At 39.6% G+C, this 27,775-nt stretch overlaps 1 protein-coding gene and 1 pseudogene across 2 annotated transcripts in view; both read right to left on the bottom strand.

Annotated features, from left to right (window-relative positions):
• Positions 1-27,775, bottom strand: part of LOC308515343 (histidine-rich glycoprotein-like) — a 285,767-nt pseudogene that overhangs the window by 138,729 nt on the left and 119,263 nt on the right. The window lies entirely within an intron of this gene.
• Positions 1,905-27,094, bottom strand: LOC308516864 (kininogen-1-like; the record flags this gene model as incomplete). Its single annotated transcript, XM_081087975.1, has 11 exons — positions 1,905-2,139; positions 3,677-3,763; positions 3,881-3,988; positions 10,147-10,307; positions 11,181-11,265; positions 12,419-12,526; positions 14,798-14,970; positions 19,123-19,207; positions 20,927-21,037; positions 24,951-25,110; positions 27,090-27,094. 11 exons carry the CDS (start codon positions 27,092-27,094, stop codon positions 2,059-2,061), a joined length of 1,164 nt encoding a protein of 387 aa, XP_080944101.1. The 3' UTR covers positions 1,905-2,058.

Raw genomic sequence — 27,775 nt, 5'->3', positions numbered from 1 at the left:
AACAGCCATCAGCCCCTCACCCAGGCGAGACAGGCACCCCAGGGGGACCCCCCACTCTGATCTGGGACACTCTTTAAGGCAAACCAGCTGGCCCCCACCCATGCACCAGACCTCTATCCTATATAATAAAAGGGTAATATGCAAATTGACCCTAACAGCAGAACAACTGGGAATGACTGGTTCACTGTGACACACACTGACCACCAGGGGGCAGACGCTCAATGCAGGAGCTTCCCCCAGGTGGTCAGTGCGCTCCCATAGGGGGAGCTCTGCTCAGCCACAAGCCAACAGTATGTCTATTGTTTTAATGACCCGGTATCCCTATTAATTATAAAAATAAAATAGAGAAAGGCAGCCCTGCTGGCATGGCTGAGTGTTGAGTGGCGACATATGAATCAGGAGGTCACAGGTTCAATTCCCGTTTGGGGCACATGCCTGGGTTGGAGGTTTGATGCCCAGTGTAGGGTATTCAGAAGGCAGAAGGCAGCCAATCAATGATTCTCTTTCATTATAGATGTTTCTGACTCTCCCTCTCCCTTGCTCTCTGAAATCAATAAAAATGTATATTTAAAAAAAGGAAGTAAAATATAAGCAGTTTATTTAATACTACTCAAATACTTGATAAGATTATTTAATACTAGAGGCCCAGTGCACAAAAATTTGTGCACTCAGGGGGGTCTCTCAGCCCAGCCTATGGCCTCCTGCAGTCTGGGACCCCTCGGACGATGTCCACCTGGTGGCTTAAGCCCGCTCCCTGGGAGTGTAGTTTTGTCACTGGGCCCTTACCGCCAGGGTGACAGCAGAGCACTGACCTTTCCTCTCAGCCTGGAGGATTTTTCTTCAGCCCTAATGACACACTTTTCTTGAGAAGCTTCATGATTCTTTATCTTAGATTCATACGAAGTCTTAGTGATCTTTTGAAACCAATTATAGGAGCCCTATTAAATTTGAGATACTTAGTTTTACTTTATTTTCTAATACCTAATGCTAAGCAAACAGTAAGCCAATGCCAGTGCTTAACTGAGTCATAGTTTACCCTGAGCAGTACTCAGAACAGCATCAGACACAATAAGATACTCAATAAGGGTTTTTGTATTGAGATAATGATCATCTCAGATTCGAAATGTGTTTTTGTAATGCTGACATTGATAATAATACCTCATGGTAACTTGATGTAATGAAGTCCAAAAGGTCTGAGTATGAATGCCAGCTCTGTCGTGTAGTAATTATGTGACCCTGAGCAGGGCACTGGGAGCTAGTTTCCTCATTGTAAATGAAAGGTGGTCCTGGGGACCTCAGAGTTGTGAGGACTAAGTCACACACCAAACAGAAACTGTCTAGCATGGTAAATGGCTCCAATAGGCACTCAGTAAATACCTAGTACAGAAAATTAAAAAATCTCATATCACTTTTTATTCTATTAGATTTCTAATTTTTACCATTATTTGAACTAGAAAAAATAATTTTAAATTTTCTTTAAACTTTTTTGAGGTTTGATATGTTTTGCTAATGAAAACTTGGTAGGCGTCCTATTTACAAAGAATTTTTGTTTGTTTTCTTTTTTTGGTAGTTATCTAGATCTTAAAAAAAGGAACAAAGCAACACAAATCACTCCTAACTTTGGGCTGGAATCAGGAGAGAGAGAGGAAACAAAAAAAGGTGAGAGAGGAAAAAGGGAAGGGAGAAAGATTCCGTACATTGCTAATGGAAACATCACCCACAAACCCTTGATTTAGAGCCCATGATGAGGTCCTGATGGTAGAGAAGGCCCACTTAAGGTATCCTCGCCTGTTCCAGAGTTGCACTATGAGTCTCCATGGCAGAGTGTGCTCTCTGATCAACTGGACTTTGCTGCAGGATGGGTGTGGCTGAAAGCAGGCTACTGTGAATGAACCAGGAGTGAGAACATTAAGATCAAACTTTATTTCACCCAGAAACAGAATGATAAAATGGCATTCTTCTTTGTTGACATTCTATCCCATCTTCTTGTCCTTCCATTCAGGGCTGCTGACAGGTTGCTGGGGCTATTGTACCAGGCGTGGAGATTCTGCCCACTGGTCAAGAGGCCACACTCTCAGATGTTGGCTGTGCCCCTGCCTCCCGAGGTCGGGCCTTGTACACGCAGGGCCTTAGTGGCTTCTGTAAGTACAGTAAAATTCTGTTAATATGGTGTTATCATTCAACAAGAGAAGAGTGAAGCAACCAGTTGACAAGAGGAGACTTTTTTCTGACATCATTGGTTCTTTATTGAAAAGTACAGATAATGTTTGAAATGGAATAAAAACTCAGAGGCTCAAATGCATCCAATAACTTGAAGTAGCAGTGGCACATGCATCCACAAGTGACTATAGCTGTTTAAAGCCCTGTCCTGTTTCCCTACGCAGAGTACAGCAAGGATTTTGAAATGCGTGCTTCCCTCACATTAGAAGCAATTAAAGACAATCATATTGTCCCTTTTTTGTAAAAATCAGAGCTTCTCAATGTTGTAGCAAAAAGATGATTCAATGATAAAGTGTGGCTGGAGAGGAATTTCCTCATAAAATTTCTGAATAAATTTTGCATCACATCTTATGATATTCCCTTGTCAATTACAAAAAAAAAATCTTCTATGTCACTACTCCTGCTTTCTATTGTTATCATTAAACTCAGAGCTGCTGAAAACTAAAGATTGCTCATTCTAGCCTCCGCAGCAAATAAACAAACAGAATACTCCTATTTCAAAGCCTTGTTGCAAAGAGTAGTTAATGAGTAAATAGAATTTACTGACTTATGAGAAACACTCTGACTCAGAAAGAGAATTATCAGAATAGCTTTGTGAAGTGAGAGTAACTATTTGATATAACTAGCCCGTTTGGGAAACAGAAAGTCAATTAGTTTACTTCCCCCTGTTCTCCCTTTGGCCAGTCTGTCTTTCTTGTTGTCCCTCTTTGACCTCTGGTAGCTTTTATTATTATTATTGCCCTATTAAGAAGTTCACATTCAGTCTCTTGACTTTCCTTATTTTCACATGTGTTCAGAGACCAGATGCCACAGTTTATTCATAATGGCAAGAATCTTTGTATGAATGTTGATGACATCCATTCTAAGGTACATATTTGTTCTTAGAAAAGCAGATTGCAGTAGGCCACAGGCACATTTGTTTGTCCATTTTCTGTGCTAGTTAAGAAAACTCATGAGGAAGATTTAAAATCCTGCACACCGTTTTGTGTTGTCCATAGAAAAGATTTTACAAACTAATGCTTCTCACACTTGAATGTGGGTATGAAACCCTGGGGACCATATGAAATTGCAGATTTTGATTCAGTCTATGTGAAGTGTGATATGAGATCTGTATTTCTCCCAAGTCCCTTGAATGGAGGCAGATGCCAGTGAAGCATCTCAGGCACATCTTAAAGCCCCAGAGCTAGTATTGGCTCTGCACAGCAGGGTCTTCCCTTCATTAAGAGAGAGCCTCCTGAAGGATGGGACACTGACAAAGGGTGAGAAATGATTAGGGGACTGACTGTTATTTTCCTTTCTAGACATAAAAAAGAGAGGTAAGCACAGAAATGTGAGAGTTCTCTCCATTCTAAAAAGATAGCCCCCCAATTCATTTAAATAGTGGTTCATTTTCAACCCCAAATAGGACTTTGCAGAATGAGCAAAATTTACCCAAGCTGACTAATTAGAAACATACCTTTTCTGGTGATTGACATTTGACAGTAGGGTAAATTTTATTCTCCCAAGGTACCACATAAACATCAGCAGTGCATCTTAGCATTTCCTATCCGTGAAAACAAAAGCCAAAAGAGAGAACAGTGTTATTCATGAAATACTTAAACAAGTATAAAATATCAAGTAGATATCCAGGGAATAAGTATAGAGTTGCATGACTACTCACTCCATGTTTATTGATCTCGCAACTTTCGGTCAACTCTTTATTACTTTCCTTGGAACATGTGGTTTCCCTGGCTGTGAACTCAATAAAATATTTAATTCCAGCCACCACCTGGAAAATTAATTAGCACAAAGTGAACCTTCATTAATATTATATAATAAACTAGAGGCCTGGTGCATGAAATTCATCCTGCACCTTCCCTAATCTGGAACCCCTTGGGGGACCACAGTGATTGGGCTTAAACCAGCAGTCGGTCATCTCTCTCACAATTCGGGACTGCTGGATCCCAATTGCTCACCTGCCTGCCTGCCTGATTGCCCCTAACTCCTTCTGCCTGCCAGCCTGATCACCCCCTAGCTATTTCCCTGCCAGCCTGATTGGCACTTAACTGCTCCCCTGCTAGCCTGATTGTCCCTAACTGCCCTCCCCTGCTGGCTCAGTTGCCCCCAACTGCCCTCCCCTGCCAGTTTGGTTGCCTTTAACTACCCTCCCCTGCTGAACTGGTTGCCCCTAACTGCCCTCCCCTGCAGGCTTGGTCACCCACAACTACTCTCCCCTGCCAGTCATCTTGTGTTGGCCATCTTGTGATGACAAGGGGGCAGCCATCTTGTGACCACATGGGGGCAGGCACCTTGTGTGTGGGAGTGGCAGTCAATTTGCATATCACCTCTTTATTATATAGGATGATATGCTTTTGCTTTAAGGGACCTTAAGGGAGAATATTAAAATTTTAATTATACAATGATCAAATGAGAGGTTTACAAATAAAAGTACAAATGTTTGACAACTAAACTTTTAGTTTGTATCCATGTGTAAAATATTTGGCTGTTTTGAGTCTTGTTTCCTTTTATATAAAAAGAAACAAGGCTACAATTTTATCTTACACTTTTCTGAGTTTTATTACTCAACAACATTCAAGCGCTCAGGTTGTAATAGAATCTAAAAGAAAAACTTACACATATTCTTTAAGTATGCCTTATTATCATGCCAAGTCTTGAATTAGAGAAGTTAGTGTCACTACAGAAATTGTGGGTTAAATTTTGTGATGAGGAAAATTCTTTGGATTTTTTAGTTTGCCTCTCTTAATTGTTTTATATTAAGAAACCATTTTAATTTCTATCAATAGTTTTTTAAAATAGATTTTTAGAGGGAGATGAAGGAAGAGGGAGGGAAACATTGATCAGCTGCCTCCTTAATGCCCCTTACTCCGGATCAAGTCTACAGCCTGGGCATGTGCCCTTAATGGGAATTGAATTCACAACCTTTTGGTGCTCAGGGCGTTGTTCAACCAACTTAGCCACAATGGCCAGTACCTTAGCATCAGTTTTAATCTTTATACAATGCTGTGTCTACAATGAGTACTTTGTGGCCCAATTTATTTATTTATTTTTATATAAAAATAAATTTTTATATTTATTTTTTTATATATTTTTTATATATATATTTAAATATATATTTTTTATATATTTATATTTATATTTTTATTTTTATTTTTATATAAAAGAGGCACACTTTATTTATTTAAAAACTTAAACTCATGCTTTTTAAAATGCACTGATTTCAATAAAATTGCACATATGGCCTTTTAAAAGTCATTTCAAAATGCCATATCTTACATCTCTAACATTTAAAAAATATACTTGGTAAAAATGGCTTTAAATTGTTTATTAAAAAGTTAGTTGATATGGCCCAATTTGTAGTCCAATTTATTCAGTACTTCATTCTAGGATCTAAATGTGTGTGTGTGTGTGTGTGTGTGTGTGTGTGTGTGTGTGAAAGAACACATGAATATATCAGTTGACCTGGAGAGATGACTATTATTTTTAAAAATGAAGTTACAGCCCTGGTTGGTGTGGCTCAGTTTGTTGAGTTTCAACCCATGCACCAAAGGGTATGATTTTAATTCTCAGTCAGGGCACATGCCCCAGTTTTGGGTTTAATCCCCAGGTGGGGTGGGTGGGTATAAAGGAGACAGCAGATTGATGGTTCTCTTTACTTCTCCCTTTTTCTTTCTCTAAAATCAATAAAACTGTATTAAAAAATAAAATAAATGAAGTCACAGGGTGATAGTAGAATCTCATTTGAAAAAGCAAAACAACTGTCTTCTCTTTCTCTGAGTTTTTTAAAAGCATGGAAAATGTGTGGTGGGAGGAAGAGAGCAGAACAGAGTCATAGGAAGAGCTAAGCCCCCCTCTACTTTTTCTGGCATTGATCTGTTGGGTAAACATGGTTACATTTTTAAGAAAAAATTGATACTTAACTTTTAAGACTCCGGGTGTAGGTGTAAATGGGGAGGAAGTTCCTAAGAGGGTTATAGGGTCTATATTTTGGTGATCATAAGTTTTCTTGCTCAGTTTAGACTATAACTGAATTCAATTTTCCGTAACCATAATGTTGATCACAGTAATGTTGCCTAAGAAACTGGACAATATGTGACACAAACCACAACTGATGGCTCAACTCTATTCGGGGTCAAGAAGAAGGAATTAAATAGATATATAATTCTTCCATTTGAGGGCCTCAAGATGGCATCTATATTGCTGTTACTATCAGGTGTCATTCTTATCAAAAGTCTTCCCTGCTCAAACCCATCCTGCTCAACCTTTGTTTTTAAAGTAGAGATAACCACATAGCAAAATAAATTCCAAATGCATTAACAATTTAAAGTAAAGAAATAAGCAAAGATATAATATGTATCCATCAGGTCTCAGGACAAAGAAGGCTTTTCTTAGGTGAAAACCAGAGGAAGAAAACATAAATGGAGAAAAAAAGTCTAAATATGTTCAGACAGAAAGGACAACTGATTCTCAAACATTATAGCAAGCAAAATAAAAAATAAAAGCTGAGGAAAATATGGTATAAGATTAATATTCTTATGCATGTAAAGCCCAACAAGAAAAAATGAACAAAATACATGAACAAGTATTTCAGAAAATAAGTCTAAATGACCATTAAGCCAGAAACAAATGACTATCTTCATTAATAACCAAAGATTAAAAAAATAAAAACCAACAACACAACAGCATTTTTAATCTTCCATATGCTGTCAAAGATAAAAAACAGTGGTGATACCTGGTATTGGCCACATGTGGGAAGTCACTGTTGGTAGGAATAGAACTCAAAGCAAGATGATCAAGATCCTATAGCCAGGTGGTCTGAATGTAAATTGGCATAACTGCAAATAGTTTGGCAATTGGGCAATTTGCATCAGAAGTCTTAGACATACTATACATATGCCTTGACATTTCTAGTACTTTGTTAAAGGAAAACTTCCTGAATGTGCACACACAGATCCTTGAAGTTTATTCATCTGAGCAAAAACAGGGAGGAATACGGACAACAGTAGGGACAGTGGCTGCATTCACATCATTCACATGAGCAAACGGAGAATTTAAGAAATATTTGGCATCTGAAACCAGCTTGAAATGGACATGCATCCAAAGAGGACTAAATATGCAAACCCAAGGCAAGACCAAATCTGTAAAATAAATCTTTGGCAAAAATTGGTCATTTGGCAACTTCATCACATGGTAAATGGATTTCGAGTAACGCGGCTGCTTCTAGCAGGGCTTCCTTGAATAATCATGTCAGAACAGCCAAATTGTTCTCTTTAAATGTAAAAACCAGTAAAGATTCATCTTTTGTAAGTAAGTTTGAGATTCTCACCATATTTCAAATTGACTTGGCAAGTGAAGGAATGTCAGTTCCCTTCAATTAACAGCATTACCTATTGTTCTCCTGGCATCCTTAGCATAAACAAATACACAATGTGCTAGGATGTTGATTCATTAATTAACAGAGAACTGCAAGCACTATGAAGACTAGGTAGTCATGTAAAATGAGTGGTTTTCTCCTGACAGCAAACCTCTGATATGCAATATATGGTGGAGTAGATGGTATTCCTGCATCAAGAATAAGGGAGTTTCACAAGAAAGCAGAAATATGAAGTGAGAAGAAAAGCTGACAAACATAAGAATAGCTGTGGGGGGCTGTAGGTGTGTCAGAGAGCAACCAAGGGACTTGTATGCATGCCTATAAGCATAACCCATGAACACAGACACTAGGGGGTGAGGGCATGTGCTGGGCGGTGCGAATACCTGGGGAGAGGTCAATGGCTAAAAAAGGAGACATATGTAATACTTTAAAAAATAAATATATTTTTTTAAAAAGGATATATGCACCCCTATGTTCATAGCAGCACATGTTATAAAAGCTAAGATTTAGAAACAGCCTAAGTGCCCATCAGCAGATGAGTGGATTAAAAAATTGTGGTACATCTACACAATGGAATACTATGCTGCTATAAAAAAGAAGGAACTCTTAACATTTGCAACAGCATGGAAGGACCTAGAGAGCATTATGCTAAGCAAAATAAACCAGTCAGAGAAAGATAAATATTACATGATCTCACTAATTTGTGGAATATAATAAACAACAATTTATTTGATGAACAAAAATAAATTCAGAGACATAGAAGCATGGAACAGACCGTCTCACCTCAGAGGGAAGGCAGGGGATGGAAGGGTAAGAGATTAATCAAAGGACCTGTATGCTTGCATATAAGCATAACCAATGGACACGGACCGTAGGGGGGTGAGGGAATGTGTTGGGGATTGGAATGGCCAGGGAGAGGTTAATGTGGGGAAAAAGACATATGTAATAACTTAAATAATAAAGGATCTAAATTTTAAAAAAAGAATAGCATGGATTGGTGTACCATGTGAGTACACCACTAACATGGGTCATGTGTCCGTGAAAGGAGAGAGAAAGGTTGTGGTGTCAGGGGCAGGAATAGCTGCCTGAGTAGGAGAGAGACAAAGTGTCAGTTTTGACTTATTTTCGTACCATTTGGTTTGGTTTCCCCTGCAGTAGTGAAACTAATACAGGATTTATAAGATGAAAATAAACAGTCCAATGTGCCATCACCTAAACCACCATTGTGGATAGTCGGAGGCATTTGTTTCCTTTCAGTAGTTTTCTGTGCTTTTTATAACACACTCGACAGCAGAATGTATAGTCAATTTTATGGCCCCTTTTTTTCCAACTGCATATTTTATCACAAGGCATTTCCCACATCAAGAACTCCTCACAAGGATGCTTTAAAATTGCTCCTTGATACTCTATTTTAAGGATATGCCAGGCAGTATTTAATCATTTCTATATTATTGATCGTTTTGACAGTTTACCATGTTGTCTTTTATAGTTAAAGCTGCAATGAGTATCATGTCTATAAAGACTCTATTTTAAATTCCTAGAAATTCAATTACTGAGCAAAAAGTATGAATTGTTATAATCGAAGTACCCCTCCCCCTATCAGATTATGTTGGTTTGCTGAAACAGTTTGGTTTTATTTTGATTACTTTTGTTGGTTCTATTTTGTTTACTTTTAGGAAGGCCAGTTTTGAGGTTTATAATAGGAATCTGCCCATGAATAGATTACTCAGATGCTGTTAGAGTTGGAAGAAATTTGGGATCTTCTCACCCAGCCACTCATTTTACAGATGGGGCCACAAGACTGAGTGAGTCTGAATGACAGCCCAGGGTTACCCAGGTCATGAGGGCTGAGGCTCTGGTAGAACTGGGTCTTTTAAGCCCAGACTAGGATGTTCCATATCTATTGACAGGGCATGGAAGGAAAGATGAAGCCCTAGATGTGCATTTGTGGGCCAGAAGGACACCTAGGGAGGGGGAAGTGACCTGGAGGTGAGACTGTGAAGAGAGTCTGGGTGATGATAGACTGACATGTGGCTGATCCCAAGGCACTAAGTGATGCTACAACAAGAAATGATGCTAGAAAGGCAGAGAATAAGAGTAGCTTTTTTTTGCCTTACATTTTATTAATTATATTATAGTTGCTAGAATTTATAAAACACTTTAAAGTTTGAGAAGATAATGTATTGACATATATTATATCTCTTTTTGTGTTCCATTTATTTGTGCATTCACTGGTTGCTTCTTGCATGTGCCCTGACGGAGGATCAAACCTGCAACCTTGGCATATTGGGACAATGCTCTAACTGAGCTACCCGGCCAACGCTTGACATATATTATCCTATTTGAGTCTCACCCCAGTCCTTTAAAGACAGAAAATGGAAGGTTCTAAATGACTTGTTCAAGATCACATAGCAAGCATGTAGTGAGGTTGAGACTTGACATTCAATTCCTTTTACCAGGTATACTACTTCCCAACCCAAGATCAGTGGCAATATTAGTAAGCAGTTTGCACATAGACTATAATATCATGATTTTTTTTAGCTTAATTTACATACTTGTGATGTTGCTCTGTGCACAATGTCAATCTTGAAATAGAAAGTTGCATTATTCGCTGCATTAAGCTTTGTAATGGAATGAGTCAGAGCATTCTTCAGATTAGGGCTATTGACAGGTATCTCTATGGGGCAGCCAGGGCAACCTATGGTAAAATCTTCCCCTGAAAGAAGAATCAGGTTTTAAGTCAGTGTGTGTACTGAAGGAGCTGTCTAGCCTAGGTCTTCTCCTGCACATTGTCCAGCACTCATTTATATGGGGCCATGTGCAGCCTAAAGGCCAGTAGTGAGTGGGTTGATGTTGTCTGTGTGACATTCACCTTACTGCCTGCCCACTTTTCCTCTCCTCAGAGTCAAGGGCATTTAGGGAAACCTTCCATCAGAAGGTGTTAGTTAGTACACCTTCAATATCAATGTGTTGCACTGTTCCTAGGTTTTTGCATTTTTGAAAGAAAGTGTAAAAAAGCAAAGCTTCATTTAACGGAATGATTCTCTAGTGGGAAAGTTTTAAGTCCTCTGATTCTGGTGAGCAGGAAGCTTCAATGATGCTTCTCACTGTGGAATGTATGCAAGTATCTTCCAAGTATGAGAAAAGCCAACTCTTGGTATAAGAAACACTGGCTTGACCATAATTGTGCACTATCTATCTCACTTTCCCTCCATTATAACATGCAGAAAAAAAAGTATTTATTAGAAGGATTTTATTCTGAGTTAATAAAAAGGAGATACAGCTTCCCCAATTTATAACACCTGATGTAGTGACATCTTATACACAAGGACGACCAGCTGACATTGCGTCTGGAGATCATCTTTGCCCAAAGAACATAAATCTTTCTTTCTGACACCGTATTACCTCTGGTCACTTGCAGAGTAGTCCTAACTGCATCAGCTACAACACAGCTATGCAGAAATGGGATACAGCTGTAAGGGTTGTTGATTATACCATGGGACCTAAAGCACAATTCCTATAAAAACACCTAGCCAGTTATCTGGGATCAACATGGACTACTAGAGCACAAACATGTATTATCGCATACCTGATAAAATCTGACACTTCTGTGAGAAGGAAGCAATTCTTAGCTGAGGATCCACGTATGCAAGATCTGTACATTCATTGGTAACCTAGTTTTTCAGAAGTAAATAAGTTAAAAATATTTTTAAGAACTTTTAAAGTAAACAACTAGTAACATTAAATATAAGATGTTGACTTCACATAGAAAACAAAACAAAACATAATCCCGTTGCAAAAGAGAGAATAAGAAACAATTAGATATTAGCATTAACAACAATAAATTTATTTACACAAACACATGAAATAAGATGACAAGAATACCTACTATTGGTCCACAGTGTGACGCTCTATCCACTGAATCAAACCAGCCAGGTCCCCTACATCATTTTTGGTATATACATTTACTTTATATATTTAAATTAATATGTATCTATAATTTTATAAATTTTTTAACTTACCATATTATAATAACCATTTTACTAAGTCACTAAAAAATTCTGTAAACATACTTTAATGGCTGCATATATCCTACTGTATGGATATACTGTAAGTTATTTAAACATTCCCTAATGTTGAAAACATTTCCAATGTTATTCTATTAATAATAATGCTGAAATTAATATCTTACTGTCTGGGTTTCTCATGTTCTTTCCACATAATAGAATTGTAGAAGTAGAACAACAGACTAAAGGGCTTGAAGCAATCCCTTGCTTTAAGTAGTTTTCTGCTAAAATGCAAATATCCCTGGAATGGTCATTGCGCTTTAGGCATCTGCACATGCACTAACTACTGCCACCTTGTGATACTCTCTTGTAACATAGTGTTGGTTCTGATACAGTTATGGAGGTTCAGGACTATATTTTTAAAAATAAAAAAATAAAAAGAGAGAGGAGGGGAAAAATAAGCAATGGCAAGTTTGAAGTTAAGGAGCGTCCAGGGCTCAGGAGCACCGGGAAGGACCTTAAGCAGGTGGGGAAGAAAGGGAGACAGGAAAGTGTGAAGACATGAACAGACAAACTTGACAGGGCATCATTTTATCTCAAGCCCCGGTTATATCTGTGAATGCTTATTGCCAGATGTACAGATCTTGTGACCAGGTAGGTAAGGCAGCTTGACTAGTGACATGGAGAATGTGGCTGTGAATTCATGCATGCCATCTAAAATCTTACTGTCAAGTCTTCCTATGCAGCTGAGTATTCCCACACCTGTAAATACAGGACACCAAATGCTAATAACATTATAATTCAATTTTTGCCTACTTACACCATTGAGAAGGGCCTTGCAGTGTCGGGTTAAGAACTTAAAATTCTCCTTGGAACAACTAGTTTGCTGAATTAAGTAAGTAACTTCATAGTTCCATCCAGACACCACCTGAAACAATGTTGAATTGAATAGTTAAAGGGCAGTTTAAACATTATTCACTGTGTTATGAAGAACTTAGAATACTGCCTGGCATATTGCAAGTTCTCAAAATTATAAACTCCTATTACTAGGCAAAAGTCATGACTGAATAAATATTGAGCACTTTATGACTCTCACACTCCTCAACACACACACACACACACACACACACACACACACACACTCATTCATATCTGAAAATAAAAAGCAATATATAAGTGGAATTACTGTATTTTCTTAAGAAAAACCTAGCAACATTTCCTCTGCCAGGCAACAGAAAAATAATGTTCTTTTAATTTAGTGAAATATTAATAATACTTTTCTAGATGGTTAAAAACACTTTTTTTTTCATTTATCTTTTTATTGAGTGTCTACTATACACCAGGCACTGTTTTAACCCCTGTGAAATAAGAATAGCAAGGTGTCTGTTGTCATGGAATTTACCTTCTTGTGGAACGATACTGCAGATAAAATACCAGTAAACAAATGCATTCATACATTTATTTCAGAGACTGGCAGGTGCTATGAAGAAAGCAAAGGGGTTGATATGTTTGAGAATGGCTGGGGCGGCGTTAGATGAGGAGCTTAATGAAGATTGCTCTGAGGAGGCAGCACCAACCACATGAAGAGCAGGGGTGGGTGCCTGAGCTGGGCAGTGGTATTGCTAACTCAAAGGGTTAAAAACACTTTGGAGCTAGAATGGCCTTTACTGATAAGTTCTCAGGTTTCCAGACAGTCAGGCAGTAAGCTTTGTGCTGCTCTATCTTGGACTAGTCCCACCCCGATAGCTTGCTATGAACATAATTTGGTAGAACATGCATCTTGTATGAAGGGAAGTTGGATGGTCTATTAAAAGCAGGGAATGTTACTGTCTAAAGTAAGTCCCTCATAATTAAACACTGAAATACAAGGGACCCTGCTGGTCCAGGGGTCCCCAAAGGTGTGGACGGAGTCGGCGAAGAAGGAATGACACAGAGACAGTGTTCAGTTGATCAGCAGCCTAGCCAGGATCTCTAGCCAGGATCTCTAGCCAAGTTCTGGTCAGGATCTCCAGCGAAGTTCTGGTTAGGATCTCCAGCCAGGTTCTGTGTCCATGTTCTCTTGCTAGGTTCTCCAGGCAGGTTCCGTCCAGGTTCTCCAGCCAGGTTCAGTCATCAGGTTCTAGTCAGGTTCTCTTGCCATGTTCTATCCAGGTTCTGTAGCCAGGTTCTGTCTCTAGGTTCTTCGGCCAGGTTCTCTCGCTAGGTTCTGTCTCTAGGTTCTGTCTCCAGTTTCTGTCCAGGATCTTTTGCCATGTTCTCTCCAGCGAAGCTCTTCTGTCTCTAGGTTCTGTGTAGGTTCTGTGTCTAGGTTCTGTGTCCTGTTGTCTTGTTACATCTGTATTTATACCAGTTGATTCCAATCCTATCAATCTCTATTCCAAAGGTTAGGGCATTTCTTATCTCTATTCCAGGGAGTAAAGATTATGTAGCTTAAGCATGATTGTTCGTAGTTAAAGTGATTAATTACCCACCTGGCACTTAGTTAAGGGGTTTTATTCCATCCCTAACTTCAGGGGAAAATCCCTACCTGGGGAAACAACCTTTCACAGAGAGGTGACCTTGGTTAAAACATATAGTGCCAAGAAGGTGAGCAAACATATTAAGAACAGTATGCCATATATGCCAGGTCCCTTGAAACAGCAAGGATGGACCGGCTCCTGGCAGGACCCAGTCAACTGTCAGTAAAGACTTAGTGAACAGGGTCAATGAAAAGGCCAGATTTACAAGTATTTACTTTCTTTTAATGATATGAAAACTATAATTTAGAGAGTGCTCAGAAAGCCGTGCCAACTGTTTTGTTACCATTTAATATTTTGGAGCCATGTTTGACTCATGATAACTAAGTTATAATGTAATTTTCTTAAAACCTTAAGGCTAGAATGATCTTTTCATCTCACCATCTCTAAGAAAAACATGTATTTTTGACTACCCATTCATTAAAACCAACCTCAGAGCCAGGGTCTTATTAGCCACACTTCTGCCCTTTATATATTGCAGTATCCCAATCACTTTGACTCAAGAGAAAGCTCTTTACCTCCTATGCCAGTCAGATGAGGACATAGAAGAGCTCCCTCACCACCAGTCATGGAATCATAGGTTTTTTTATTGACCAATGGTTTATTTTAGGTAATGAAACCCTAAACATAAAGATCCAACAAATTTTAACAATACTGTGAGAAATGGAAACTAAAGTACAAACCTGTCTCTGTGCCCTTTTTACTTCTTTAAGAGCAAAGAGGTGGGAATGACCAGTGTGGTTGTTAAAATGTTCAATGCCATGTCTCAGAACAGGGTCGAAGTCTGGGGGGACAGTCCTTATGGGGTGCAGGCAGCCATAGCAGTCATACTGGGAGGACACCACAGGCCCCTTGGCTCGACAAAGAAAGAGTAGGCAAAAGGGCAGCGTTGATGAGCAAAACCACATTCAGATACATTGTCCTAAATAAGTAAGATAATATCGAAGACCCTGGTAAACAACTTTCTAGTACATTCTGGTATGTATTAGAAAAAGAGAACACAGGACTGCTTTTTGTCAAGAGAAAAAACCTACCATTGACTTATGAACATCTTATGTGCATACTATTGTGCATAATTATTTTAAATTTATTTTATAAAATTGTAAATTATAGACATAATACATTAATTTATCCTCTTATACAAAAGTAAAATGCTACAGATATGATATTATTTTTTTTTCAGTGTTAATTAAAGCTCCTTGAGGCCTTATTCAGGATATAATATGTTTTGTATCAATTCATTTCAACAAACATGTATATATTTTGCTCCTTCTGTAATGTCATGTGTTGAGGTAGACTGAATGGTTATGTTAACTTGTTAGTAATGGTCACTGTGGTGTGTTGGGGAGCACAAGAGACTTGGTTGGAAAGTTGTAAGGAGGACTTTCTGATAAAAGGGAAGTGTGTGGAAGGCCACCTCCCCTGTTTATCAGAATTCCGACTTAGAGGAGAAATAGGGAAGTGTTGAAGGCGGCACCCCTAATTATTTGTGACCTTTCCAAACAAGTCTGATTACATACTGACCCCAGGTGTTTACTGGAATCCTTATGCTTCAACCCTGGATGACCTTGCCTAGAGGACAATGTAAACACCTGTGTCCTCCCAAGATTACTCACCCTTTTGATTGTATCTAGAGATAAAAACTGCAGTAAAAGGCTAACAAGGCAGGCAATCCAGGCTGCTCTGGCCGCTAGAGCCAGGAGCCCCTTAGCCCTCTCTCTCACAGTCAAATTGTGTCTGAGTAATCTGTTCATCCATCGTTCAGGGGCTGCTGGTCAGCCCCCGCAGTAGTGAAGGTGTTGAGGAAAGTGGAGTGGGAGAGACAGAACTGCAGATGAATATTTCAAAATAATTTGGCAAGAGCTTGGAAAGGCAGGAGCCCAGAGTGAGCTCAAGAAAGACTTTCGCGAGGAGAAGAGGCCTGAGCTAAGAGGGGTGTAAAGTGGTCAAGGTCAACTGGGCATCATAAAGTGTGATGAGAAAGGCCATGGCCAGAGTGGCTTCCGGGTTCAAAGGCTTGGAGAAAGAGCTGATGTGCCAATTGACACAGAAGACAAGAAATATTAATTTGGAATTATGGGGGGAAGCCAGGGAAAACTTAACAGTAGTAAAGTTCCACTGAGTCTCTTTTCGGGCTACTGTTATTTCCTAGAATACACAATTGCCTTTTAGGAATGCAAACAGACATTTCAATGGTAATGTTTAGTAAACAGTAAGATTATCAGGTTTTGGGGGGAGCTTGCTTTAGGATATTGAGTCAGCAGTAGATAAAAAATGTAAATATTCACCCTGTGAATATCAAAAGAGTCCAGGTCAGCTTTCTGACTGACTTCTCACATTTATGTTAATTACTGTTGATCTTGGTTTCCAGTAGTGTGAGCCTAAGAAGAAGGAACAAAGGGAGGAATGGCTCTCAAGGAAGCAGGATGAGTCAGGGGCAGCGTGTGGGATGCCCTGTATACTTTTTACTGAGGCTTAAAGCAGGAGACTGGGACTGGAGATTGAGGTCTGGACAATTAATAGAGAGTCCTCTGCTGTGGAGCCCAGGCCACTCTGTGGAGGCCAGGGGCTATGAACTGTATTCCAAGGGTCATGGGCTGCTTGGTGAACCTGATGAGAACTATGGGCCCTCTCCAGGAAAATGCTGGTACTCACAACATTCTCCATGTAATTTCAGGGTGTGCATAGACCCACTGAAGTGAATTAAGAGTGGTCGACAGTAACAATGGGGTGCCACTGACTGGATTTTAATAAAATAATACAAAATATTAAAACAGGAGTGAGCTTGTATTAGGTTACCAAGTAATGTTTATAACAGATAGTCTTAACCCACTGGTTAGTAGAGGCACACGCTATAGAGAGGAAACCATGAAGGCATCCTGGGCCCCTTTGCCTTGGGCTCTCACTGTCTGAGTGTGTAGGACCCAAACAGAATCAGGGGGCCAACAGTGTTCTACAACAGTGTCCCTCAACACAACTCCCCCTGCAGCTGTTTCTTGGCACTCACTCCATAAGCATGTGTGTCAGAAAAAAGATTTACTAGGTGAATATTCATAGCTTTCCTCACTGCTCTCCCTTGCAGAAGGTATACTGAATCAGGGTGGTGGACAAAGTTAACAGACTGGAGGGGACTTACATAGGAAAGGAGAGAGAATTACTGAAGGGAGAACAAAGATTGATGAACACAGAAGAGGGGAGAGGGAAGGCAGTAGAGACCAGAGACTGGTTTGCTGACCTCAAGGGCAGCTCTGACTGGGTAAGAGGAGATATGGCGCAGTCTTTTGAGGGTGAAAGATGTAAATTCAGTTTTTCCAGGCAATGGAATGATTTTTAATCCTGCTCCAACATTTCTAGGCAGATTTTTTAAAAACTTAAAAAAGATTTTAAATTTTGAATTCTGAAACATATTTGGCCAAACAGGTTTCAGATAAGTGTTGTAAATGTTTCCCCCTATGTCCCGCGTGGTTCAGGGTTCAGGATCTGGAAGAGGAGCCGTGCACAAATGAAAGAGAAGAGACAAGAGATAATTTGGAAATATTGGGGGGCCAGGCGGGTAAGTCCAACTCAAGGGGAAGGACTTCCACTGGTGCTCAGGCTTTGCCAACCTTTTATTGGTTTGGGATACACCCATAGCCGTTAGGCAGGCAAGTTCCAGTAACACATAGACTATCTTATCAATAAGGATTTACATGACTATCTGGTGGGGAAGTTGCTTCAGCTACCATTGTCTGGACTAACAGTGGGTGCACAGCTCTGACCTTTGCTAGGGCTTCAATGGTCACCAGCCTTCCAGGTTCTCTGTCCATACCTCTCTGCTAGTGAAGACAATAGGCGGTTTCCCACAGATAAGGGATTGTGGACCTAGTAGTAATTGTGGATCTACAAAGAGTGGCAAAGAGCTTTTTCTCTCATAGTATATAAGTGCTGTGTTCTGGATCATATGAAAATTTGCTTATGAGCTAAAGTTCTTAAACTAAATAATAAAAGCTACTAAAATTTTTTTTTTTAATTCTGATTTCTTTTCTGTTTTGTACTATTTTTCTTTGAATTCCACTTGTTGCAAGAGCTGACACTCAAGAAATATAGTTTTTGTGGGTTCTTTATGGATGACTATAGAACAATTGCTCCTCCACTGATGTTCCCGAGTGTGGCTGAAGATGCTGTTCTGGAGCCTCCTATATTAAAACCCTATCTTCCAAACGGCCAGTTCTGGGTTGGCTTTTGTGACTGACAGTCCCTAGAGGTGCCCATTCTTCTGCACCCAGCCACTCTGCCACCAGAGGGAAGGAGCTAATAGTGGTTATGTCTCTGTAGAAGTTTCTTCATTCTTACAAGGTCTACTCTACCAACTCTGCTAATTGCTAGCTATGGGATACTGGGCAAGATACTTAACTGTGGTGGACCTGGGTTTCCTCATTTATAAAATGAGAATATTAACACTGCCTCATAGGATTGTTGTGAGGATGAAATAAATCAACATATGTAAAACAATTAGCACTGTGGCTAGCAATAAGTGCTCAATAGATGTCAGCTATGATTACTTTTATTCTGATGATCATCAACACATTTTTATGCTTTAACTTCAAGCCTGCCATCTAGTTTCAGTCTACAATAACCTCCTGAAGTGAGAATTCCTCTGATCCCCTTTTAAGGAAAAGGGAAACCAAAAAGGTGAAGAGCTTTTGAAAGATTATAGGCCAGATCTGACCTCAAAGCCTGTGCTTTTCTGGCTCTACTACACCCCCACAATTGAAGCATGTGGCACGTTTTCTAGTCCTCTCCCAGGGCCTTTGTACACACCTAATTCAGTGCCGCTGTCCAGAGAGAGGCCAGGGGATGATTGGCAGTAGCCTGGCCCCATCTCGGAACTCTGCCATGACAGACACCCCCCAACCCCCCAAGGCAGCCACCCACTGCTCTCTGGAAAGGGTCATTGTCCAGGTTATGCTCCTGGCCCCACATGAAATGGTTCTTTTCCCCCTACAGTGCCACCCTATGTATCACCTACCTGAAGTAATGTGGCAGGTCTGGGTAGCTACGGAGAATTCCACATTTGGTATCTTTTCTATGGTCGCCATGCATGCTCCTGTGGCCTAGAAAGAAAGAAAGGAAGAAAGAAAGGAAGAAAGGAAGGAAGGAAGGAAGAAAGGAAGGAAGGAAGGAAGGAAGGAAGGAAGGAAGGAAGGAAGGAAGGAAGGAAGGAAGGAGAAAGAAAGAAAAAAAAGAAAGAAAGAAAGAAAGAAAGAAAGAAAGAAAGAAAATAGAAAGAAAGAAGAAAGAAAGGAAGGAAGAAAGGCAGAAAGAAAGAAAGAAACCATTTATCTTAATCTTTCAGATGGAGAAGTGCACCTAGTGCTGTTGCTAAGTATGTTTTTCTCTTATTTAAAACAAGATTTTTTTCTAACAGAGTTTTGAGACACAAGAATGAATGTTTTTGTAGTCTAATCATTATTATTTACAAGCTATTGATATTCATGAGATGTCCAGAGGAGAGGCAGTATAGATAGTGAGGTTTTAAAACAATGTTATTTTTGGAGCACTGTTGATATTTCTTTTTCAACAAGGTGAACACAGTGCCCTAAAACTAGCCTGCCAAACTCTCCTCTTAACAGTTCAACTTCAGGGTTCAACTGCACAGTGGATGCGGTGTTTTTGATACCATTGTAATAACCAGTCATTAACTGAAAATGAGCAAAGGGAAGGCCAAATAGACACATGCCCAGTAAAGTCTGGGTGACCTAGGGAAGATACTTGTCTGTCAGTCACCCCTGGGAACATAGTTGGTGTGGCCACTGCAAGCACGGGAAGATTTCAGATATTAAACTCCTAGACAAAGGAGTTCTCTCTCTTGCCTCTCTTGCACACTGGGGCTCCTGGCTCGCTTGTTGCAGGGGACACACTTCCCTGCATACACCCACAGGGCCTACATCCATATGCTCCCCCCCCCCCCCGCCGCCTCCCCCCCTCCCCCACACACACAATGGACTAATGGATGGGATCTAGTCTGATGTTGTGCCGGACTCAGCTCCACCATGGAATGGAAACTTGTGACATTGGTTTGGCGGAGCCTCTTTTAGGACTGTTTTAAGGGAAATGGGACTTTAGAAATGCAGATATGGAATTCCACACAAATAAAGATCTCTCATCTTCCTGTGTGAGTCTTAGAAAATTCTTTTTCTCAAAATATCGTGAGGACCGAATCCCCAACGTCCAGTGGGGAAAGGGATCCCCCACTTCCCACCAGTGGACACCCCATTTCTACCAATAACATTTTGACACATTAAAGAGGTGAGTCCATGGACTGTGGAAAGAGTGGCTTCCTTCCTGGCAGACACTGGCTGTTCACTCCCTCAGGTAAGGCCAAACAACCAGCTGTGGTGTGGCAAACAGATGTTAGGCATTTGGTTAAGATTCCTTGTTATTAAAACAAGGTCTTTTCATATGTATCTCCTTTCATCTTCCAATTTAGGTCAATTTTACCTCCCTTTTTCAAGGGAGCCCATTGGTTAAAAGTGGTCAGCTAATTAGAGGCAGAGTAGAATTCCAACTCAGGTCTGCACAAATAAAGCACCCAATTTATCATAGGAGTCCCCTCTTCATGGGAGGGCTTTCTCCAATCTCATGGCTGGCCCCTCATGCCCTTTCTGTCTGTGCAAGAACATAGACATCAACCATTTGCCTTCTGTACACATATAAGCATTTATGTGCACCCCTCACAAGCAGGCTCCACAGTACTCATCACCCCCAGCACTAATAGAATAACTTCGCAGTCTCGATTGAGAAAACTGGAGGCTCTGGACCATCACACTTACAGCTTGCTCAGCTTCTTTGTAGTCACAGTCCTGCCAGGTTTTGCCACTTTGAACAGGACAGTCGCCCTCCTTAATTTCGTACTTGACAGAATAAAATATGTCCTGGTCTCCCTGGAAAAAAAGGAATCAAAGATACATAGGGCTCATTCAACTGACAACAGCAGACCATTGGAGAGGGATCGGTGCAGTTATGTATATCTGATATTGATTTAATTCAATAAGAGCAAAACATTTACTAAAACTACTAAAAGTTATAAATACTTGGAAGAATGTTCGTAATATATTTATAAACATGTATTTTCAAGTAACAAAGTAGTATACATAGTATTACCCTATTTTTGTAGAAACCAAATTACATGCACATATATGATTTTAAAAGCCTGAAAAGTTATGCAACAAAGCTGTTAACATATCGTCTCAGTGGTGGATTTATGGTTATCATTTAGTCTCTTCTTTAAACAAACATTTCTAAATTGTCTGAGTATTTTTTGAAAACAAATATATATATTACTTTTACAATTAGAAAACAAACGAACAAACAAGAGTACTTTCTTTTGTCATTTTTTGAAAAAAAAAATGTTAACAGGTATCTCTGGATGATGGGATTAGTTATGGGTAATAACTAATTTAATTTTAGTATTTTTATTTGGTTTGTTTAGTTTTCTATTTTTTTCTAACATACCATAAAATAATAAATAAAACTTTTAAAGCTCAAAGGTTCTGAGTTAGATGAGCTTTTAGATGCAATATCCTGGCATGTTGGAGCAGCAGGAGACCTGAGAGGTGCTGCTGCCCAGCCCCTTACTTTGCAGGTGAGAGAAAGGAGGCCCAAGTAGAGAGCGCAGAGCTCAGGAAGCCTCCCACCTTGGAAAGGCAAAGCCAACCCAGACTCGGGTCTCCTGAGTCCAGGGGCAGGGCTCTCTTGGACCCTTCACTTGTCAGAGTATTTGCATCTGAGAGATGATAGAGTCAAACATGATAGTTCCGAGGTTCGTTTTGGGTCTCAGATTTTGATAAAGCAGTAGGTGATAGTGATTCTGTGGACATTTTAGGAAAAAAAAAAATACCCAACAACAAAGCATTTGCCACAGATGTCAGACAATGACGACAACACCAATAAAATATTGCCGAAGGCACCAGGACTCGCATGACTACACTAGTTTGTAAATCAGAGTGGCTCAATGTTACTTTCAGAAATAAATAAATAAATAAGTAAATAAACAAATAAATAAATAGATAGATAAATAAATAAAAAGCCCAATGGGCTGTTTTCTTTAATCTCATCATATCAAATGGATGGATTTTTTTCTTCCACCGAAGTAAACTATCATAGAGACATAGTGAAGTCCATTTGAACAAACTATTGAAAGCGTGTATTTTTTTAACTTTGATTTTTTTCCATTTAAAAATAATTTGTTTTCTTTTGCATTACACAACACTTTTAGTTTCAAAGCAGGCTACATCAAAAACAAAAATATCCTCCCTATGTCCCATCTTAATTTTCACCAATGCAAGAAATCCTTCTGGAATATCAGCACATCATTAAACAGGTATCAAACCACTGAATCTACAAGTTAATACATATTCTGTTATGGCAGAATAACCAAGAATTTTCCCCAAAGAAAGATGTTAATTTTCTAAGTATAAAAGGGTCTAAGATGATCATATGTGAACAAACAAAAATCTCTTATGCCAGGTTTTTTAGGCTAAAGATGGATAACACACTGGCAGCTGAAGAAAGCTGAAACTATAAATAGATCCAAATTAAGAATTTCTACATTTCTTTAGAAAACAGAACCAGAATTTCTTTTTCAAAAATGACCCTGTGGAATGGCTTTGTTTCCATATTTACTTAATATTGTAACAGTAAAACAGACGCAAGCACGTTGATGACAGCTCAACAATGCTTGATGCAGGATGTTTACATGTGCACTTTTATTTAAAGGTTCCAGAGGTTTATTGATTAAGGCTGGACAGCAAGTCATATGATCCTATCTGATGTTTTTCCACAGTGTCCAAGATCATTATATGGATACAGCCAAAGGCTGAGCCCCAACTTTCAGGAAAATGACCACAAAGAAGAAAATCAGGGTAGCTACTTAGTCCCCCTAGTTATTTGTTTGAACTGGAACAACAAGAGGTGGAAACACAGACTGCAAGAAATTAAAGGAGTTGGAAAAATTTGGTGGAGACAGTCATGATATATGAGTAAGGTCATTGGGCTTGGGATGTCAAGGACAGTGCAAAAAAGAGCATCCATGGGACCACGTATTTATAATGTCCTGTAGTATTACTCCCTCAATGACGTTATGATATCTATATGCGATAATAAATAGATCAGTTATGCAACAAGGCAGTGTGTCAAATATGCATTCGTTCTGTGGAATGAACCACCACAGAGATACATGATAGCATACACATTCTTTAAGTGTTCTTGTGTTGTATCTGATTTGCTTGTTTTCAAAGCCACCCAGACAAACTCTTCCCAGGGATGTCCTTGGAGAGAAGAGTGGTCTGCTGAGCCAGCTTTGCTTAATATTTCCTTTATCAAAGATGATGATTGACTTTAAAGAGAATTAAAGCTAAAGTTTGTTTGATTTTTTCCCTTTCAGTTGCATCATTCTGAATGTTTTCATATAAACAACAACAACAAAATTTCAACTAAACCCTTCATCCTCCCCCCCCCCCCAACCCTTCAACCTAATACAGTAGTTTTGATGCATCCAGTTGTATTTCTTGGAATCACACATCCTGTCAGGATTTATCTTCAACCTGAGTGTATCCATCAGTGATAAAGAATATTTAAAACCAACTAGAATATTGCTGTTACCTTTGATTCATTCAGCCATTGGGCCTTCATAGTAGATATTTTACCTAATATAGTAGAACTACATTAACTTCTTTTCTGACTCCTGTTGACATACCCCACTGTTCCTCATTTACCCTAGTTTTATCAAGGTATAATTTATTGAGGAATATTTATCACAGTATAAATAAATGACATATTTAACATATACAAAAAGATGATTTGCTATATGTATACATTGTGAAATTATTGCCACAAATAAGCTAATTAACACATTGTCACCTCACATAATTACCTGTTTTGTGTGTGTAGTGAGAACTCTTATAATATAGCCCTTAAGCAAATTTCAACTGTACAATACAGTATTTTTAATTCTATTCACTATGTTGTACATTAGACCCCCAAGGCCTACTCACCTTATTTTTTAAAATATATTTTTATTGATTTCAAAGAGGAAGGGAAAAGAAGAGAGAGATAGAAACATCAATGATGAGAGAGAATCACTGATTGGCTGCCTCCTGGACACCCCACACTGGGGTTCACGCCTGCAACCTAGGCATGTGCCCTTACTGGGAATTGAATCACCACCTCATGGTTCATAGGTTGACACTCATCCATTGAACTAAGCTACCAGGCTCTTTTTATAACTGAGTGTTTGTATCCTTGACAAACACCTCCCCATTTCTCCCATCCCAAAGTCCCTGGCAACCATCATACTACTTTCTAAGTCTGTTAAGTTTGAATTATTTAGATTCCATTTATGTGTGAGATTATACAGTATGTGTTAGACATATCCCCCTAAACACCTCCTCCCCTTTGAGGTTTGCAGGTCTTTATATTTTAGTTTAAGGCCGGTCACCAAGTAAATCCTCTTGCTGTGGCCTGACTGAGTTTCTGGATTTTCCCACTCTACATAGTCCCTTTCAAATGACTGCATCTATCTTTCTTTAATTTCAGCCTAGAATACCTGTCCTCTGATCACCCAGGAGGCCAACCTTGGAGGCTTGAAGATTAGTCATACCCTGCCCAAGTTCCAGTCCAGAGAGTGGGGTTGGTTTTTTCTAAGAGCTGTAAGACTCTACCTTTAATTATCAGGAATTTTTTTGTGGTGTGTGTGTGTGTGTGTGTGTGTGTGTGTGTGTGTGTGTGTGTGTTTGTCGTGGGTTCAAGTGATAGCACAAATCCCAAATGACTTCAAGTTAAACACAACTCACTCACCGTCTTGTTGCCTTCAGTTATGCGGTACAATACAAACTGGTTGCCACTTTTGCTTCCATCATTGTGTTTCTTCAGAGCTGCATCTACAGCCTTAAATACATCCTCATCATTGCAGTCAATTTCTTGCAGTTGGTCCTCTTGGGTGAAACTTGTTAGCAGCCTGGAACAAAGGAAAAGGATGGCAAGTAACTTCATGACTTATCAGTCTCCCTCTGGGAGTTTCACCAAGAATTGGAAGCTAACTTGGAGGCTGATGTTAACCCTCTTCAGCCTCTTATCTCTTCTGTCTCTCCTCTCTCTGCCTTAGCACTTCAGGGTTCTGCTTGGCTTCCTGCTGCCCTCCACTATTTGCTTTATTACAAAAGGACAAATGGTTCTGCTGGATTATCCAAGCAGATCTCAGGCTGGAACATTACAACACTGGGTCGTTGACCTGCTTGTTCTTATTTGGAAGACATGTGTGAGCACATTTCCAGGCAATTGCACAAGTTTGTATAGAAAATCAGAGTACAATCTAATAAAGGAGGAGAAAAAAAACACACCACCTGCTATTCCCTTTCCCAAATGACTTTCTCAAAGCTATGTATGAAGGTCACTACATGTGACAACAATGCAACCATGAGCAGACCCCTTTCAATAAAATTTCTTTACACTCCTGCAGAGCACATGCACAGGGACATAGTGAGTGCAGAGAGTCTCACACCAGGACATTGGCATGAATGAAAACTAAAAATGGGCATCCTTTCTGGTCATGGCAAAGCTTGCCTCTCTCCATCCAACTGGATCTGTTGTAGAAAGGAAAATGTTTCCTGGGTGGAGGAGACAGGGGAGAAACTTAAAGAGAGATGGTTTGAGTGAAGCCTGCTTACCCTGTCCTTCCTTCTTGTTCTGGTTTGGTGGACTTTATAGGGGTCTTTCATTCACCAAACCTAAGTGACCTATTAGATGAAGTTAGACTATTCAGGGAGAGGCGGTCTAAAGGTAGGTTAAAGATAAGGGCTAGTAGATATTTGCCTGCAAGTCTTACCCTCTTCCCCCCAAAAAGATGTTTGGTTTCGTTGTTGTTGGTGATCGGGTACATAGCTTGGCAAGTCAATCTCCCTGAAAGTCCCTGGAAAAGAGGGATTGATGGGAGCTGAATGATGGCCTTATAGCAGAGTGGCAGGAACATGAGGTTGGCAGTAAGCCCAACCTTGATTCCCACCCACCTCTGCTACTTAACTGCTATGTGATCCTGAGCAAATCAGGGTCATACAGCCTTTCTAAGCCTCCATTTCTCATCTAGAAAAGTGAGATATCATAATGTCTTATGAGGTTTCCTGAGAAGTAATGAGATAATATATGTGCAGAGCCTGGTAATTAGTTCATATAAATTATATCTAATATTAGGGCTGGTTGGTTAAGAATCCCTGACTTACTGAAGCAGTTTCAAGTGTGTGATGATGGTAGAAAGGAGATTCTAGTCTAGGGCAGTGGTTCTCAGCCTTGGCTGCACATTAGAATCATCTGGGAATCTTTTTAAAATCCTGATTTCTGGGCCTCATCCTCCAAAAAATTTGTTTCTTTGTTATGAGATGGGGTCACAACATTAGTAACAAAGAAACAGAATTTCTGGAGGATGAGGCCCAGAAATCAGGATTTTAAAAAGATTCCCAGGTGATTCTAATGTGCAGCCAAGGTTGAGAACCACTGTTCTAGTGTGTGTGTGGCAGGGCCAGGGGGTGGTGGGAGATGTAGGAAATGAAACTAAGGATGAAAACGACTTGGGTAAATTCTTAGACTTGGAAGAAAGAGGGACCCAGAAAAATGGAGAAGCCGAGGGTGGGAGAGGGAGGAGATGACTGATTTGCATGGTCCAGGAAGAGTTGGAAAGGAGCACAGGGCTGATCAGGGTGGGAGTTTCAAGTGAAGATTCAGAAACAGGACTTGCCAGTGTATACAGGCAGCATAATAAACAGGAAAGCATGTGACTTTCGAGGAGGCTGATTTGGGTACTAATACCAGGCCCAATTTACTGACTACAACAAATACTTTTTATTTATCATGTAATAAAACAAATCTAGAAAAGGAGCAATCAATTGTATCTTGTCTAAATTTCTAGTACAATGTAAGCTCCCTAGAGTAGGAATTCTTTCTTACCCCATTATTCAGCTGTAGCAACTGTGTTTGCATATTATAAATGCTTTTCTAAAGTCTTGAAGTTACCAAGGACTTTGGAAAATTATGTATAGGCATATGAGGCCAGAGAAAAGGAAGTAGAAGGAGGGAGCAGGCCTCTAGCCCCTTGGGTTTAAACTGCTACATTCTTCCTTAGAAATAACATCTTAGGTTACTGCTTTGGCTTCTCTGCCTTTACAGGAAGAATGGAGACTGGCCTTTTCCTCTAACAGAGCATATAGTCAGTCTCCTCTTGAGTGACTGGACTTTCATTATTATTATATTTATAATTATTAATGAAAATCTTTATTACAAATTCTTCATTTTAATTACATCTATTTATGTTTTAACAACTTTGAGATTTTAAATCCAATTATGATTATCCAAGGCATTTTCTTTGGCAAATTCTATAACAAAGATAACTTACTGGCTTTCAGTGTCTTTAATATTAAAGTATTGTTATTTTTTTTTTTTAAAAAAAGAACACACAACAAAACAGGAGTGCCCCCATGACCTGTGAGGCAATCTTGGAATATGGTCCATTATTATTCAAAAATTACCGACACAGAACCTAGACACAGAACCTACACAGAACCTGTGTAGAGACAGAAGAACTTCTCTGGAGAGAAAATGGCAAAAGATCCTGGACAGAAACTGGCCACAGAACC

This window comes from Myotis nattereri, assembly GCF_964212035.1.
Source record: "Myotis nattereri genome assembly, chromosome: 3".
Classification (NCBI taxonomy): domain Eukaryota; kingdom Metazoa; phylum Chordata; class Mammalia; order Chiroptera; family Vespertilionidae; genus Myotis; species Myotis nattereri.
This window is presented reverse-complemented; position numbering and strand designations above follow the sequence as displayed.